The sequence below is a fragment of the Acanthisitta chloris genome, unplaced genomic scaffold, assembly GCF_000695815.1.
Source record: "Acanthisitta chloris isolate BGI_N310 unplaced genomic scaffold, ASM69581v1 scaffold34199, whole genome shotgun sequence".
Classification (NCBI taxonomy): Eukaryota; Metazoa; Chordata; class Aves; order Passeriformes; family Acanthisittidae; genus Acanthisitta; species Acanthisitta chloris.
The window spans coordinates 3,126-20,327 of NW_008693631.1; the positions used below are offsets into that span (position 1 = coordinate 3,126).

The 17,202-nt window shown below is 38.4% G+C and overlaps 1 protein-coding gene across 1 annotated transcript; it reads left to right on the forward strand.

Annotated features, from left to right (window-relative positions):
• The first annotated feature begins 7,163 nt into the window (after positions 1-7,163).
• DBX2 (developing brain homeobox 2) lies at positions 7,164-14,228 on the forward strand. Its single transcript, XM_009083137.1, has 3 exons — positions 7,164-7,256; positions 11,849-12,036; positions 13,490-14,228. Exons 2-3 carry the CDS (start codon positions 11,959-11,961, stop codon positions 13,808-13,810), a joined length of 399 nt encoding a protein of 132 aa, XP_009081385.1. The 5' UTR covers positions 7,164-7,256; positions 11,849-11,958; the 3' UTR covers positions 13,811-14,228.
• Positions 14,229-17,202: the final 2,974 nt, after the last annotated feature.

Consider the following 17,202-nt stretch of genomic DNA (forward strand, 5'->3'; position numbering starts at 1 on the left):
ATTTGCCTTTTGCAATGGTATGCCAGTCTATACCAGCTTGGGATTCCTGCAGGCTTTCTTAGCCTTGCTCTGAAGCCCTAGTGCTCATGATGGAATGCTGAGCTGGGCCCAGCACCTTCAGCAGGGTGTCTGTCTAGCTGGGTTGAATTTCTCCTAACTTAGGCACTATACACAAAATTCTTTTATTTGAAGACCTTTTACCTTGCTAAAGTAAATTCATAAAGCTGTCTTCTGCTTTTTGAGAACTTTGCTTACAGTGTGTGTTTGTAGCCCCGACTAAGAAAGGCAGTGCAGAATCTGGTTCTGCTTTCGAACACTGCATGCTCAGACTATGTTCCTCCTCACTATGAACTTGCAAAAATCTGGTGGTGTACAGCAGCGTTTCTGAGTGAAACATATTGCAGCTATGCATCTTACACTTTCAGTGCCTCTGAAAGGGTGAGGGCAGCTCCAGATAGAAGTTCAGCAAACTAATGGACTGTTGAGCATGGAGGAAGTTCTCAATTGCTGCTTGCTAATCTAGGTTACAGCTCCTTGTGCTCCTGTCCTATCATTATCTTTGGGCTAAATTAGAAGATTTGTCAGTTTTCTTCAGTGTTTTCTGATGTAGAAAAAGTGTCTAGAGGATGCTGAGATCTGTCTGTTGTAGCACGGGTGCTGTAGAGAGGTCCTCTCCACATCTTTCCTCATGACTTAATTTCCAGAAGTATTGACTGGCACCAGGGCAGAGTGGCCACCTTGGGAAATGCTAAATTGCTCTGCTACCTGAAATTATTCTCTGAAAATCTCTGCTCTTCTCAAGTAATTTAACCTGGAGGAGGATGACAGCAAGTGCTTTACAGCCTGAATATGACCATTAGTTCTATGCCAATTAATATGGTCATATGTGGAAATAATCTGTCTTTCTGCTTTAGTTTAGGCATTTTGAGAGATTAATAGAGAAAGGAAACTGACGAGCACAATGAAACAATAAACGTAACAGTGAGATAATTCCATTGCAAAGCCTGATGAAAAATTTAGCTAATGAGATTTTTGCCTAAAGCATCAGAATACAATAGAATAGAATAAAGGACAGTACGGACAACAAAAAAGAAATAAATTGGAAGTATATAATAAATGTAAATTGGACTTACAGTAATAAACTATTGATGTAGGTTTTCTTTCTGTAACATTTGGGTGCTTTACGTTTTGTTGCATTGATCATCACAATGTGCCAGTGAGACAGGAGGGATTTCCACTGTGCAGAGGAGGAGCTGGAGCAAAAAGAAATGAGGTGACTTGCCTAAACTGATACAGAAACTGGTAACATTGCAGGGAGATTAAACCAAGCCTTTTCCTGCAGGCTAGCTCTTTGGAACAGTGCCAATTTTTTCCCCTCTGGTGATGACAACAATTCTATCCTGTAAAACTTATTTGAATCAATATAACTTATTGCCCATTTTTAATAAAGTCTCTTGTGTTTCTTTATGCCAACCAGGAAATCATTGAATTGCTGAAATGAAGTGATTTTTTCCTTCCATTTTGGACCCCTTCTTTGTGAATTAATGCTTATTAATTATTGATTTCAAACCAACTGGCAGCCAGGGTTTGTCCTTAGGCAACATGTGACACTAACTTTCAGTAAAATAAAAGGCAGGAAAGAGCCAAGGGCTTCATCTTGGCTCCCTCTAACTCAGGCCACAGGTTGCCTGACAAGTCAGGATTTTTTTGTTTTCTTAGTGTTTTCTGGGGATAGAAAGTTTCTGTAGGGTGGGGAGATCTATTTGGCATCTTTTCTTATGCCCTGATTGCCAGGAGCACTGAGACATATTCATTGTTTGAAAAGTTAGTCTTTGGAGGCAAAGAAGTTTCTCTAAGTATCAGAAATCACAGACTCTGCAGCACTTTTCCTTCTTCCAGTTAGCTTTGCGAGCCATTTAATAGAATCGGCTTGGGATGCTCAGCATATTTTAAGAGTGGCTGCAAAATGGCTTTTAAAGGACAATTCATTGTCCTCATTGTAAGACTGCCAGAGCTAGACTAGTGCCAGCTACGCTCTGACCCAGCCACTAGTCTGGCAGTCTGGGCTCAGCAGGGATTACGAGCATTGGCTGGATAGTGCTCCTTTCTCTGGTGACACTTGCTGTGCTGTCTCTGAGAACGGAAGAGGATCCTGAGTTTGGTCCATAGCAAGATTTAACACTGCCAGAATATCTCAGAGCTGACCTAGGAAGACAAGTGGTAGCGTTTGTAGAAAAGCAATTCACCGAGGGGGAACCATGGAATTAATCATGACTACAGTTAGCAAATTAACTTCTGTAAAATGTATTTTGTATTGCAGAATGAGTTGGTCTTCTGTAATCTTGTAGTATATTCCTCATGTTTTTAGAAAACACATGATTGTGGTGAGGATTAATCTCATCAGGCAAGTTTTCTATTTGAGTGCAGGTTTCAAGTTTCATTGTACAGTGATTTTTTTTTGGTTTGTGTTACCAAATTCCCCTGAATTTTGAAAGGCAATTTCTCTGCCTCCATTGTCCACTGAATGTGTTATGCCTTTTTGTATAAAGCAGCTCTTCAAAATAACACTTTAATGTTTTACACGATACTTTTCTGGTCAATCATGACCCATAGCAGAAGGGAAGGGCATTTTTTTCAAAATGAAAACAACTGCAGGTATATAAAGCAGTATGAGGCTGTTTCAAATGTCAGACATGTAGACTATGATCTTTACAAAGTTAGGCGCCTAAATACTTTCAGCGACCTGGGCAGTCTTCTTTGCGGTAAGTTGTCACGTAGGAGAAGTGGCCTTTGCTTTGTGCTGAAAAGCTTATGAAAATTTCTCTTGAGAGGCTGCCTTTTTCTGCAATTGTAGCACGCAATTCTTTTGAGGCATTTTGTATGTACATTGAGGATTATACCTCCTCCTGTTGGACAGTTTGATGTTCGCTAAAGTCCCCACCCCTGGAATCTTGTGACTATGTAAATATCTTGAATTTCAACCTGAAAAAGTATTCTATTGTACAAATGTAAGAAGACTAAGACCCTCATGTGGTTAAAAAAAAAAAGAGTACACCATTTGTTATTTTTTCTTTCTAACAATATTTAGCCAACCTCGAGACTTCTCTGGTTGGAGCTAGTAATACTGCAACAGGTAAAGACTAGTCCAGGTAGGAAATTGTAGCTAATCCATGCATTCCACTGGAATAAATGGTGCATTTTGGCTTATTGTATGTTTTCAAATTAGGGGTCCAACAATAAAAAGACTGAATTGTCCTCTTGCAGCATATGACCCTAATTTTGCTGAGCTTGAGGAAATAATTTTTAAACAAGTTGTAATGCATTGAAAATCAAAGTAAATAATTTTTGTGCCTTTATGACTGAATTTTGTATTTTTTACAGAGTCTTTATGGCTGTACAGGTGATTGTATACTTTTGACGTTACCTATGAAGGATGAAAATAATGTCACAGTAATCAACAGTTTAATAAAGAGTGTCTTGTCGAATCTATGGTCGGTACTGTATGCCTCCAGAGGATGACATAGCTTACCTTCAGATGTGCCTGGTGATGAATCATTGCGTAGACGTTTTTATCTCTTATGGAGTGTACAGGAGGCCCAGATAAGGAGCTCAGGCAATACTCTGAACTTTTAGACAGACGTGACAGTGATGCCCCTTTTGACAAGAACTGGTAAGCATGAAGTGCTGGGGCACACTAGTACATGGGCATCTTAAAGAAGGATGAAGCTGGAAACAAAGCTGGTAAATCCACAGCTTTCCAGATCCCCATCTTTATTCTCAATAGCAAGGCTGTGTACGAGGCATGGAGAGGGTAGAAGCCACCTTAACTGCTAACACCAGGAGACCCACAGAGTCTTTGGAAAATGATGAGGGGTTTGGTTGTTGTCTTGGGTTGTCATAGAGGTGAAATCTGATGCATTGTCACCAGCCTGAGGCAATTGTGTTCTCCACTTGAGGGTGGAGAAAAACATCTTCAGCAAATTATGCCCTAATAATAAGGCGTATGAATGATGCCTCTGAAAATTGACAGTGATTCACGTGGTTTCAGATAATCTGCAGTGGAAAGCAGTTCATGTGGATTTAGCAGTACTTGGAGAATTAAAGTATTCATGCAGTTTGAGGTTTCTCTCCTCCTCTCCTTACGGTTTGTCGTTAGTTGGCTCTGGGCAGCTTTCTGATTGTGTTCTTTGGAGGTGTTTCAGCTCTCTTCACAGGTCTACATATCTTTAAAAAAAACCCGACAGACTAGCAACATGTGCAGTGAAGGAGACTGTATGGGTAATATCAGAGGTTTGCCATCAGTTCACTTTTCCTCAATAGCCATTTGTGCTTCACCCTTTTCCCCTTTCCTGCTGGCTAAAGGACTACATTATTTCCTGATTAGGAAAAGCAAACAATGTCTTTAATAAAAAGGCATTTTAAAAATTACATCTACATTTGAACTGAATTGTACTTGGGAACCTTACTCTTAACGTGGTGGATAGTTGGAAGCAAAACATGTGATCCCACTGTCAGCATTTAGAATGGAAGTGCTTTTGAATTTGGAATATCTTCAGAGTGGGCAGTATATTTTGAAATATCAGTATCTGAACTGCTCTTTGAGCTTTAGCACTAAAGATGAGCTTGAGGTCCATTTGCATGTTTAATATTTTATTGTCTCTTTGTAAAATGATTTTTATTCACAAAGCTGAATGTAATGAACATTATTGCTAAAATCTTGCATGCAGCAACAGTGTCAAAAGAATGTATCTTTTGTGAAAAAAAATGTTTTATTTTTGATATTTAATCCTTTCATATTTATGTACAAATGCATTGCCTTTTAAGGCATATAGTACAATTTTTGGAGTGCCAAAAGGCATTTATAGCATACTTTGTTATTTTGAAGCTAAACCTGTAAAGACTGACTCTTGTGAAACACTCAGTTCCACAGAATCTTGGGTTTTATGAAATGGAGATGCAAAGCAGAAAAAGACTTAAGTGTCTTGAATACAAATTATTAGGATTTGGCCCCTGGTTAATGTGTGCTATACATGTCTGGGAACAACAGCTGCCTTTTGGTTGCTGTGTGCTTCATTCTGGCCAAAAAACTGAAAACGACAGAACTAATATTCTGTCCTTTCAGCAATTTTCAACCTTATTTGAACAGCAAACAGTGTTTACTTTAGATTTCCTGACCAACAAATATTGGTAGATTTGCCATGATATATGTGCACAGAAAATAAAAGCATAGGCAATGCTTTCTCTATATTGTCCTCAGCTCTGATAGTGTCATTCCTGCAGGTGCAATCACAGTATAATTCTGAAATATATATTAAATATATCATTTTTCTCGGAACAATTTTCATTCTGGTAATGCAGTTTCATATAGGCAATGGAAGCCTGGGAGTTTGGGAACTGGAGCAGATAAAACATGAGCAACAGGTAAAAGATGTTGTCAATAACAAGTTCTCATGTCTAGGAGGATAACTGATACTATGTGGCAGGTCTTTTTACCTTCTGCAGCTCCTGTGCTGCTTGAGTTAGTCAAATCCTTCCCAACTTCCACACCTCACCAGTTACACTGAAGTTCCTTAGATATGTAAGATAGGTATTGTTTGGCTGTATGTTCTTGACTATTTTAAGTTGCTTAGGACACAGTTCCACATTTGTTGGTCTTTTGTGGAGAAGAAGCTTTAGAATACTAATGCCTGATGTAAATAAGTCCTTTTTGTAAATGTTTCGCAAGTATACACCTCAAAAAAAGGCAATTAATTTCTCTTGGAATATATTTTTATATGTCTTTAGAAACAGCAAAGTTTCAAGGAAAAGCTGTACCAGCAAAATGCATATCAATCTGTAATTGCAAGTAAAAATTTTTTAAAAGTTTTAAAGTTAGGTTTTTACAGCCTAGTTTATTGTTCTGGAATAGCAGTGCATTTAATGCTCAGAAAACTTCTCATGATGCTCTAATATGTACTTCTGAACCTAATCTTAGTGATCTTTATTTTAAATTCCAGTGGAAAAACCTGTAAAAATTGACATTACTGCCTGGATACATTTATCTATTTATCTACCTTTCTTCCTGATTATTGATTTTTTTTTTTATCTAAGTGTGCAGTTACTTCTTTTTTATTTTTTTTTAATTAATTGTTTTATTTCTAGAGATTTGGACAAATGACAGTAGAGGCTCTAGAACTATTAATTTTCAGACTGAATCAAAACAGCAAAGTGCCATAAATGTTTTGGTGCTGATCACATTTTACAAGTGTGCAGTTCTAGCAAGCATGATGTATCTTTTTTTGAAAAGCAGAAATATTCCAGGTTTCATAGCTGACTAGTATGAGCAGAAATTGGAAGGTAATTAAGATTAATGGAAAAGCCCATGAACCTTATAGAAGAAACTTATGGGGTTAGCAGATAATGAAGACCTTTCCAGGGTTTGGAAGTGCTTTTTAGACATGACAGAGACTTTTGATTAATTGTTTCAAAAATAGAAATGTTACCAACTGCTACCTAATTGTGTGGGTTGATTTTTGCAGTTTTTTTGGTGTTGTATTAAGCAGAGCCTTCTTCAGCAAGTGGTTTATTTAAATTTAGAGCACTTTACCAGCAAGACCAAGCTGACTGTCAGGATAACAGAATCAGGCCCTGTAGTTTGGACCTGTAGAGCTCAGCTGGTTCATGTCATAGCATTTTATAGAATTTATTCATAAAAGTTTCTTATTGAGGATCTTATTGGTTTGAATACTATTATCAGTATTGAGGTACAAGCTGATTGTGTTTTTCTAGGATGTCATGCTTACTAGGGTTATTTAAAATAACTTTCTCAGATTCATTAGAATCATTATTTCAGTAATGTTATTGAAACAATATGTTCAATACCAATATTTAGGGAGAAAAAAACCATAGCAATTACAGAAGCAAAATTCAAATCTGCAGAGCTTCATTCTTATGATAAATATATTGAGAGTTTTAACTCAGCTACACATGTAAAAGAACCTTGCCAAATTAAAGAGCAATTACTTGGTTTATCATTGTTTGCCTTAAAAATATCAGCATCTTGAAAAAAGGAAAAAGAACTTGAGGGGCAGGACTTTACACATTGACTTTTTGAAGGATTGTTGTTATGAATATCACCTAAGCTCAATGGATAATCAATTAGATCTATGCTTTCTTTGCAGCTCTTTCCAAACACTTTTTTCTCCGAGCCCCACCATTCTACTCAGCATGCTGTGGTGGGTCCTGTCAGCACCCTGCATCCCCCACTGCTTTTCCAAGTAAGTTTTTATGCTTCATCAGTAATGCTTGAGTTATTCTGTAAACCAAAGCAGCAGGATTTAATGTGTTCTGGAAAACTAATTGGTGATGCAATGGCAGCAGCTAATTCCTTAGTAAAATCACAGCAATCCTATTCAGAGGGTTTCCAAAGATTTATCAAACTTAAGTACACTGAACAATTGTGAGGGGTTTCTAATGGTATTGAGACACCCAGACAGAGCTAACCCAGGAAAGCTCCTTGTTTTCAGTTTGCTAGAAACGATTCTTTAAAATCAGTAACTCTTTAAAAAATCTGTGTCAATAAACACTAGAAAATAAGAAAAGAGCTGAAGGGTCTTAAATTGAGTGCTGCATTTAAATGTTTGTTAGGCATAAATTATGACTCAGGAAGCCCTAGGATTATTGAAATACAACAGTCATTCTTTATGTAGCAGTCAAATGCATGCACATGTTTAATTTGTTTTTTAATCATAACGTAAAACATTGAACAATTAGGTTGAAGAGAATTTTGGCCAGTATACACTGTATGTTCCGGATTATGGCCTGGAACACACTTCCATTTACTCCAAAACTAAATTTAACCTTCATTGGGAAGATTACATGCCATAGCATAAGAATGGACAGTCATGATTTTACATGTTTATGGCTCAGGAATACAAACACAAGAAGTGTTTCCTTGTTCTTCAAAACAGAAAAAAATGGTGCAAACCATGTGTCAAATCCAAATAAAAATTGGAGCTTATACGTGCTATAGCATATACTTCTTTATCATGGTTGCATTCAAACCCTTCCTGACTAAGTGCATGCTTTTTATGAATGTTTCAGAAGGGCAGATCCTAAGTTGAATGATTCTTGACAAGTGAGGCAGCAAATGCTGGCAGTTTAATGAGCTGCAAGTTTCTGAGCACCTCTTTAGGGGGCTGACACTTTCCCACAGAGCGTTTTACATGGCCTTGGCTCTCCCACAATGGCTGACAGCACCATGACCAATCACCACTTTCACTTTACTCATCCACACGCGACCTCACCACAATTTTTCACTGTGCAGATGAACTTTAGGAACCATTTCACATTGAAAAGGCCTGGGCAAGGGTCAGTTGCCCTTTTGTATGGCCATAAAGCAATACTCTATGTGCCAGTCTTTTCTCCTGTCTCACATTCCAAGAGATTTTCTGGACACCATTTAAAGCACTTGACTGAAAAATAAAGCAGTGAATGAAACTGACTTTTATAGACTCATTCTAGCTCATCTTCCCATATAACCCTGTCTACCTGAAAAGGGATTTAGTGGATGAGCCGAGTGTATACAGGGACTTGCTGAATACATAGGCCCATTATCAACTGTGAGGATTGTTTATTAACCAGGACTGATACACTACTATTTTGGAAGTGACCTATTAATTGTCCATTTAACTAGAATGTATTGATTTCTAATGAAAAAATGGAAACCATGACTAAAGCTTTTACTTGCTCCTTCAAGGTGGTCTCTGCCATGAAGGCAAATGAATTAAGAGGATATTTATCACTATATATTAGGATACAAAGGAAAGACTTAAAAAAACCCTGAACCAAAAGAAAAATCGAACCAACAACATAGGAAATAGTTGGTAACAGAGTCACTTTTATGTCAGCAGAACACTAAACCTTTTAGTACACGTTCAGAGCGCAAGGTGCAATCTGACATACTTAATTTTGCTGGAATTGTTGAAATGTAAAAATGACTGCCTATCCCACTCTACTGAAGAGTATTTTAATCCACAAACTGAAATTTGTTTTTGTGCAGCAGTTGGAATGCATTTTAGAATATGGGTTATTCTTACAAAAATTCTCTAGGCTAGTCAACTAGGATTAGGTTTCAAATGTTTTGACCCAATGGCTTTTTGCTAATGCTTGTGAGCATTCTGCTCATCATTAAATTTTGTTCAGTTAATCTTTTAAAATCTATCACATACTTTGCCTTAGAGTGCGTAGATGCTTCACTATTAAGTTCATCTAATACAGGTGTTAAGCTGTACCCTACAAACTGCCTGTCTGGGAATTAATTGGTGCCTCGGGGGCTCCAGCAGGAGCTTGTTTCCTTGCTGATTGACTGTTAACAACCAGCCAGGCAAGACAAATTTTAAGGGGTCACATAATCTGGCATCCTCTGTCCTTGGCTGACAACTCCATTGTGGAATGGAGGCCAAGAGGCAAGGACCAGCCCTGTTATGCCTCTTCCCCTGCTGGTGTCTCTCATCCCAGAGTGGGAATGAGAGAAGGTACCAGCTCTTCTGCTGCCAGACTGTACCTTCCAGCAGACTTGAGAATGGCTGATAATTCAGCAGAAACTATTCAGAGGCTACCTGGAAAAAGGTACTGAAATTCACCAAATTTGAACAAGAAGGAGAGAAGACATGCTTGAGGAAGAAAAACACCCAGCTTGCCCTCAGCTTTGTGGGCAGGATGGGAGCTTGAGGTGGGGGTCGTGAGGGGCTATGCACTCCTCAGAGAAATATGAACCTGGCTTGCCCTTTGCAGAAACCTCCATTGTGACATTTTGACTTTTGCTCTGCAGATAGTTTATTTTGGTTTGGCTGAAATGTGACTGTGTCTCACTGTGTAATAAATATCAGGACATTAACCAGTAGGTTATGATTTTTGTATCTGGTCTCAGATATAATTTTGAAAATTGAAATACAACTGTATGTATTTAGGATTATTTATATTGTTACATTGTAAATCATAATAATTACTTTTTACCACAGGCTGTTATGAGGGACAAATATAAAGATTGGTTCTTGAAGTGCAAAAAAATTCAAGAAAAGCATTGACAGAATGCAAAGGTCTCTAAATCAGTAATGTTTCACAGTGCCAGTGTATTTCAGGGAAGAATCACTGTACACTTGTTCAGCTTCTGATATTCTTCCTCTACTTGTCACAGCTGGAAGCAGGATGCAAGGTAGTATATATGTAATAGAACCTGTTACACATGCACCACAGAAGTATTTAGTCAACTTTGCAAGACATACACATACACGCTTCAGTTTCTCATCATTATACTACAGTATTCTCAGTATATGTGGTTTTGTTTTTCTATGGGTGTTTACAGATACACATATGCATGTGTGTTTATGTCTAATATACAGAAATTGAAATGTTATGTAACCCCAAGAAACAGGGTGTGGAAGCTGCATCTGGTTTTAATTAGTATTTTCAAGAGCATTGTATCAACAGAACAAATGTATTTAATCTTCCCCACCCTGTTACAGCTGACTAGAATAGACAGATTTTTTAACAAAAAAACCAGTACAACCTTTAAGAAAATCTGCTTTACATGGGGAATTTGCCATTGGATTCCATATGAAAATTCTCAGATCCTTGATAGAAATTGAACAGCAATGCACCTTTGCAGCTGCTGTAACAATGAGCCAGGACAGCAGTCTAGGCCCACGTATGTGGGAAGGTGGACAACAGGAGGACAGCTTGCATCTTCAGAGCTTGAACTGCACCTTTGTGGCTGCCCCCTATGGAAAGATTGTAAGCCCCAGTGGATAAATATCCATGGCGCAGGTTTCCAAGCCAAAGTGCAGCTCTTTCCTGTCCTGCTTGCATCTGCCCAACGCAATTATCACATCCAGTGCTTGGTGATGTGATTCAACTGGCTGCTGGTCCTGCTCCTTGGGTGAGTGTTTGGGGAAGCTGGGAGTGCTGGAGGCATACCAAGTCTCACCAGGGGCTGCTCCTCGTGCACCATATTCTTCCAGAGTAGAGGAAGCATGGGAAAGCACTATGGCTTTAGGTTTTATGTGGTGTGAGGAAGGCGAGAGATTTATCTGGATTTGTTTTTTCTATGCTCTTTGTGAGGCCCATGAAGGAACAATGTGAACCCATCTACTTCTCCACTGCAGCTGTGTCTCCCAACTTTGAGGCTGTTTTCCAGGGTAGGGTTCCCTCTAGGCATGGATCAAGGGGATGTGATTAGATTCATTGAAAACTGCCCTTCCAGGACTTGCTATGGATTAAAAACCAGGCTGAAAGGAGTAAGTCCAAATACTCCCCAAATCCGCTAAAAAAGAAATTGCTGCAGTTTCCAGGATAAGTAAGTGAATGACCAGGGATTTTCTGAGAAATAGTTTACTCTGAAAGCCTTTCGTTAGCAAAAAAACCCCTAAAGAAAGCCTATTTAGTTTCTTTGAATCAGTATTACAGACCACTATTATCTGGTTCTATATTTCACACAAGAAGAAAATAAACTCACGGGAAAACTTACTGCAGTTTACACAGTGATGATGACAGGCAAAGGGGAGTGGGTAGGTTTGCTCCCTGACTATATTTGAATTTTGCAGTAGCACAATCTCCGTGTCAATGTTCCTCTATGAACTCATCTGATTTACTTTGTACTATGTCAGGGGAGGCTCTTGACTACTGACAACACCTCTAGATCCAAGTGAGGATTTAATTCTTAACAAACATGACTGAAACATTACGACACACTTATAACACCAACAAATCAAAAGTGGGACAAGAGTCTGCAAACATGATAATGAACAGCACTTAATACTTCTCTGATATGTGCTAGATATTACGGGAAACTCTCATCTATTTCCACTAGGAGAGGAAAGTGTGCTGCCTCTTCTGACCCAGGAGTCAAACTCCAAATCCCGGAGAGGCATATTAAGAAGAGCTGTCTTTTCTGAAGACCAGAGGAAAGCTTTGGAGAAAATGTTTCAGAAGCAGAAGTATATTAGTAAAACAGACAGGAAGAAATTGGCCCTTAACCTGGGTCTAAAGGAGTCTCAGGTAAGGAATAATAGAACATCTGTGACTTTCTGTCCTTTTGAGGAAAAATCTTTAAAATGGCTTTGAAGGAGGAAAATTGAACAGCACAGGGGCAAGCCTGAGCTCTTTCACCGCGCAAAGACCTCCGTAAATCAATGGTAGTTTTAACCAGGGAATGCTTGAACAGTTTCCTGGTTTATTTCCTGAATGTGTCCATTCAAAAATTGATTACTCCATTTTCACACTAAGTAGAAGAAACATGATCTCTGCATTTCATTTCCAGCTCCTGTTTTGCAGTCTGACAGAGCCCCCTTGGGAACTTTGGGATAGGGAACTATGCTCCATCCCACTCCTCAATAGGCAGTGATCTAGGCAGAAAATATCAGAGCATAGAGCCCTCCTGCATTCCTCTGAGCACCCTTTGCACTTGCAGATAAACAGCTAGGAACAATGCAGTCAACAGCACTTGCTCTGAAACCATTCCACCTGAGGAGACAGGCAACCATCCCTACAGAAAAAAACTTAGCTGCACAAAGAAAGAGATCTTCAGAGCTGAGAGATACTGTAGGAGGAAAACTTTTGCAGGGTGACCTTCTAAAATACTTCCACTTTACTTAGCACAGTGCTGGAGGAAGAGTACCTGCCATCTAAGGCAATGATTCTTTGAAACCTTTGAAAGCATAGCCCTTTTGTCTTCATATCAAGTATCTGAATACTAGACCTAAATGCAAATGTTTAAGTGAAAATAGAACACAATCTGAATGATACAGTTGATCTCCCCCAACTTTCTTCTCTATGTAAAACCAGTTCCTAAATGTATATTTCCTCAAGCTTTCCTTGGCATTTCATAAATGCCTTTGAGTGCTCATGTTCAAGAGCTGCAACTCAATGGTTTTGAAAAATTGATTTTATCTCAAAAGCACATGGAGTGTAGGCAACTCCTGGAGAACTATAGTCAGGCAGACAAATTGTCTTTAAATCCACACTCCTGTGTCCTATGTCACAACACACATTTTGAACCTATATGGCCAAGCTGGTTTTAGCTATGCTTGTGAATGGCCCAGTCATGGTTCTTACAGTCTCTTTTAAATAGAGGGCTTTACACTGCTGGTAATATCACTTAGTTTTGTTAATGATGATGTTTATTTTCTCTGGGAATCCTTTTCAGTCTAGAAGAATGTTGCCATAGGAAACTGCTCTATCCCTAACCACTGGGCTGTCCATTTTCCAGTCTAAGCCAAATAATCACCTGTTTGAGGTGATGAAAATCAAGGAGAGCATTTGGCCCAGCTGTATTAATTAGTGATGGGAAAATCCTCAGATAATGTCAGGCAGCTAGCTTTACTGGATTTCTGCTATAACAATGAATAAGGAAGGAACATGAAACTTAGAGGATGGAAAGAAAAAAACACTTGTTAGGGCAAAGTTGTTTAAAGAAAAGTATGATAATAAACTCTTCTTAACTTGCAAACAGGTGAAAATTTGGTTTCAGAATCGAAGGATGAAATGGCGAAACTCCAAAGAAAAAGAAGTGCTTTCAAATAGGTGCCTCCAAGAAGAAGGTCTTCAGGAGAACTACCTCTCACGATCCACCATGAATTTTACCTCCCCATGCCCATCTGTGTGGGAAGTGTCTCAGGAGCAGACGAGTCCAAGGTGGAGGGAGAATTCTCCAGGAAATTCTGAAAGACTGACTAGTACACAACCGCCTCCAAGAGCAAGTTCATCACAGAGCCCACGGTATTTGTATCCTGACCAAGACACTGCAAACAAGGCAGTTACATCATCAGCCTAAGGAAGTAGGGGCAGTTTGTAAATTGAGTGGAGAGTGCAGGCTTCAAATGAGCAGTCTTATGAGACTAACAATATTTGGACGTTGCAAATCTAACTCGTTTATGCCTCAAAAAATTGCTAAAGTCTAACACCATTAAAATTACAAACAACTAATGACTTAAGAAGTATTCTTCAATACTCAGTCTTTTCTTGTGTTTTTTTTTCCAGTCTTGTACTGACCTTAAAAGTGAAATAGGAATTGATGGCAAGTAAGATGAAGTGAAGAGCATGAAGCTGAAGTTGTGCTCTGATTTATATATCTGCACTGTATGTGATATTCATTAAAAACACACTGGTAGAAAATCACTTTTATCTGTCATTGTAGTCAGACCAATTAATTTCTTTTGTGCATGAGATAAGAACCACCCTATTTCCCTCAAGACAGTAGGTGGTTTTGGGTTCTTTTTGAAATTCATGAAATAACACAATAGATTCATGTGAGACAATATTTTTTTGGTATGTTTTCTTCTTCTGTCCTCACTTATGTCAGTATTTAAATAGTTTTAAATAGGGTGGTCATGAGTCAGTTGATAACCCTGAAAAAGTATGCAATACTAAAGGACAACCAACACACTCTATAAAATATTCCATGTTTAAGTAGGTTTGATGTGAATGTGTACTGGGAAATAGAGTTCACTTACTTCTGTCTTTTCACATGGAGATGAAATTTCCAGCATTCTTAACTCTGAATCTCAGTGGCTTTTGTCAGGCTGTTAATGCAATCTGTTGTAATCTCTTCTGTATTTCAAAACTGTAATGGCAATATGAAGAATTGTAGCCCAAATACGCTAAGCAACAGAACTATAATTGGAAAAATTGCCACTACAGCCATCTCAGAAAAGTACTTAAGGAGATGGTATACCATAGTAGCCTTATTCCTGACTTCTAAATGTTTGACTGGTGCCAATGAGGACACATTAGGATATGTCTGTATCAAAGACAGGGCAGTATTCTATGTAATACAAGTAGCCTCAAATAATATTATTAAAACTGCTTAAAATTATTTGCTTTCTTCATCCAATTTAAGGAAATAATTCAATGAATTTAAGATATTTTTTTGGTTTTATTTGCAAGGCTTTATAGCTCAAAGTGGGAGCAGAACACTGTTTTTCTTTATCAAACATTTATGGATGCATTTGTTGAGAAGAGAGACAAAATGTTACAGGCAAAACCTTTTAGAGAACATTCTGGTTTTATAGGGACTGTTTACTTTCTAGCAGATTCATATATTTTATAGACAAAAGAGATGATTATGATGATCTAGTCCGGCTTTCCTTATCATACATGCCTTGAAAGTTTCTGATTATTCTTGCCTTGAGCTCCAAAGTTTTGAATGGTACTGTACCTCTTTCAAGAAGCCATACAGTTGCTATTTAATGTTTTACCTTTTTGTGGATGATCTACTATACTCCTTGTTACATTGTATTATCTGGGAGGTGTTGTTTAGATACTTTTGCAGCTAAAAAACTTGAGATTGCGATTCTGAAGCTTGATCATAAAATTTATGCATGATCAGGTGAATTTTGGATCTCACCTTGTGCACGTCCTGCCTTCTCAGAGATCAACTGTTCAGTCCTAGCCTTGCATTATACGTCATTCCTTGCATGTTATTTCCTATGCTTGATTTAAAGATAAAAGAAATTACAGAAAAATTAGAAGTCATCTCTTCCTGCAGTTACAAACCCTCATTAGTGTGAGCTGCCTGGCTGCCTACCCTTAGAAGGCCTTTGAACACATTTTAGTATCCCATGTGTTATATGCTGTTCAGTAACGTGAGAAGTTTAGTCCAATCTTGCAATTCAGATCCCAGAAACAACTCACACTCTGCCTAAAACAGATTGTGTATGCATAGGGATGAATTTACTGTCCAATTGTCCTGTTGAAGTCGTAATCTTGTCCTGTTTGACTGGTTCCTGCCTGAAGTATCAGCAAGTGTTGGTGGCCCAGATACTTGTGAAATGGCATTTGCTAGTGAGCCTACAATGAAAGTCATGCAGATATTTCCAAACTACCATCAAATGATCAAGTGATGGTTCATATGTGTGGGTATTCATCTGTGCTTCCCTTTTTGGAGTGTATGATGGACATGAATGGGGTTTTTCTGTATCACCTTTCATGGACAGGGAGTCTTCACAGCTGCTCATGTTCTTTTATGCAAGTCAGTCAAGCATCAGTGTGAGAAGCAACACTTTTGGAGAGGGGAGATGTAATGCAGAGTGCTCCTGAGAAATTCTTTCAGTTGATGGTGTTGCAAGCACAAAACGTGAACTGCTGTCAAAACTGTGAGCTGATGTGCTGAACAGAATACAGCTGAAGAATGTCTCACTGAGACAGAGATCAAGCAAGGTTCATGCTGAATTGGTTTCACAGTTGTAATATTACACGTGTTTTAAATTGAACAGGTTCTGCTTTCACTGTAGCCTATTAAAACTTACACCATTTCATGGTCCTTCAAATCTCTTAACACCTCCTATCAGTATTCTTATTCCACAGCTAGAATAAAGTCTCAGTATGCCAGATAAAACATTCTTTACTTGAAAATGCTGATAAAGCTTTCTTTAAAACCCTAAAAGTACACATGTGAATCTTGAATTATATCTAAAATAGTCTGATTCAATTAGTCAAAATGAATTTAGGCCCATGACACATTCAACCTTGATTCTTCTCATTTTATGTTTTTCAAGGAGATGTTTCCCCTCAGTCCATACTGTGAAAACTCGGTAAATGAGAAAAGGCACCAGTATGAATACAAATATATATTTACAGTGCCAGTCTTTTTTTTTGTGATGGATCAAGAAGTAAGTATTTGTTTCCTTCAAACAATGTATGCATACTAGTTTTAGAAAGAACAAAGAGACAACAGATTACATGCAAAATCCCCAGCAGATATTTGAGGTGTTTCCTAACAGACACATTGCAGAGGTGCAAGGTGTAGAGTGCACCTGGTATAGTGGAGTGACATGACAGACACCTCACAGTTAAAACCAGCAAGATGCTACTTTGTCTTCAAAGATTTAACCCAATGGATGACCTTGCAGCATGGTTGTAGGGTATCAAGTATTTCTTATGTGTAGCATTTTAAGACTATAGTTACAGGCTGTGGAGTATTATGAAGGACATTTATTGGGATCCTGAGGCTGTGGAGAGTTTGTGCAAATTATGAACCACAGTGAAAAAAAATCAACTCTTCAGAGGCCACAAACAAAGCAAATACTTATATTCACTGAGTACCTCTTTGGTTTGGCAACTTATCAATGCTAATGTAATACAGAATACAACAGGGAAAGGGAGAAAGGGCTGAGTCTCAGTACTCACTTTGTTACCCAAGCTGCAGACTTCTATTCCCTCAGGCTG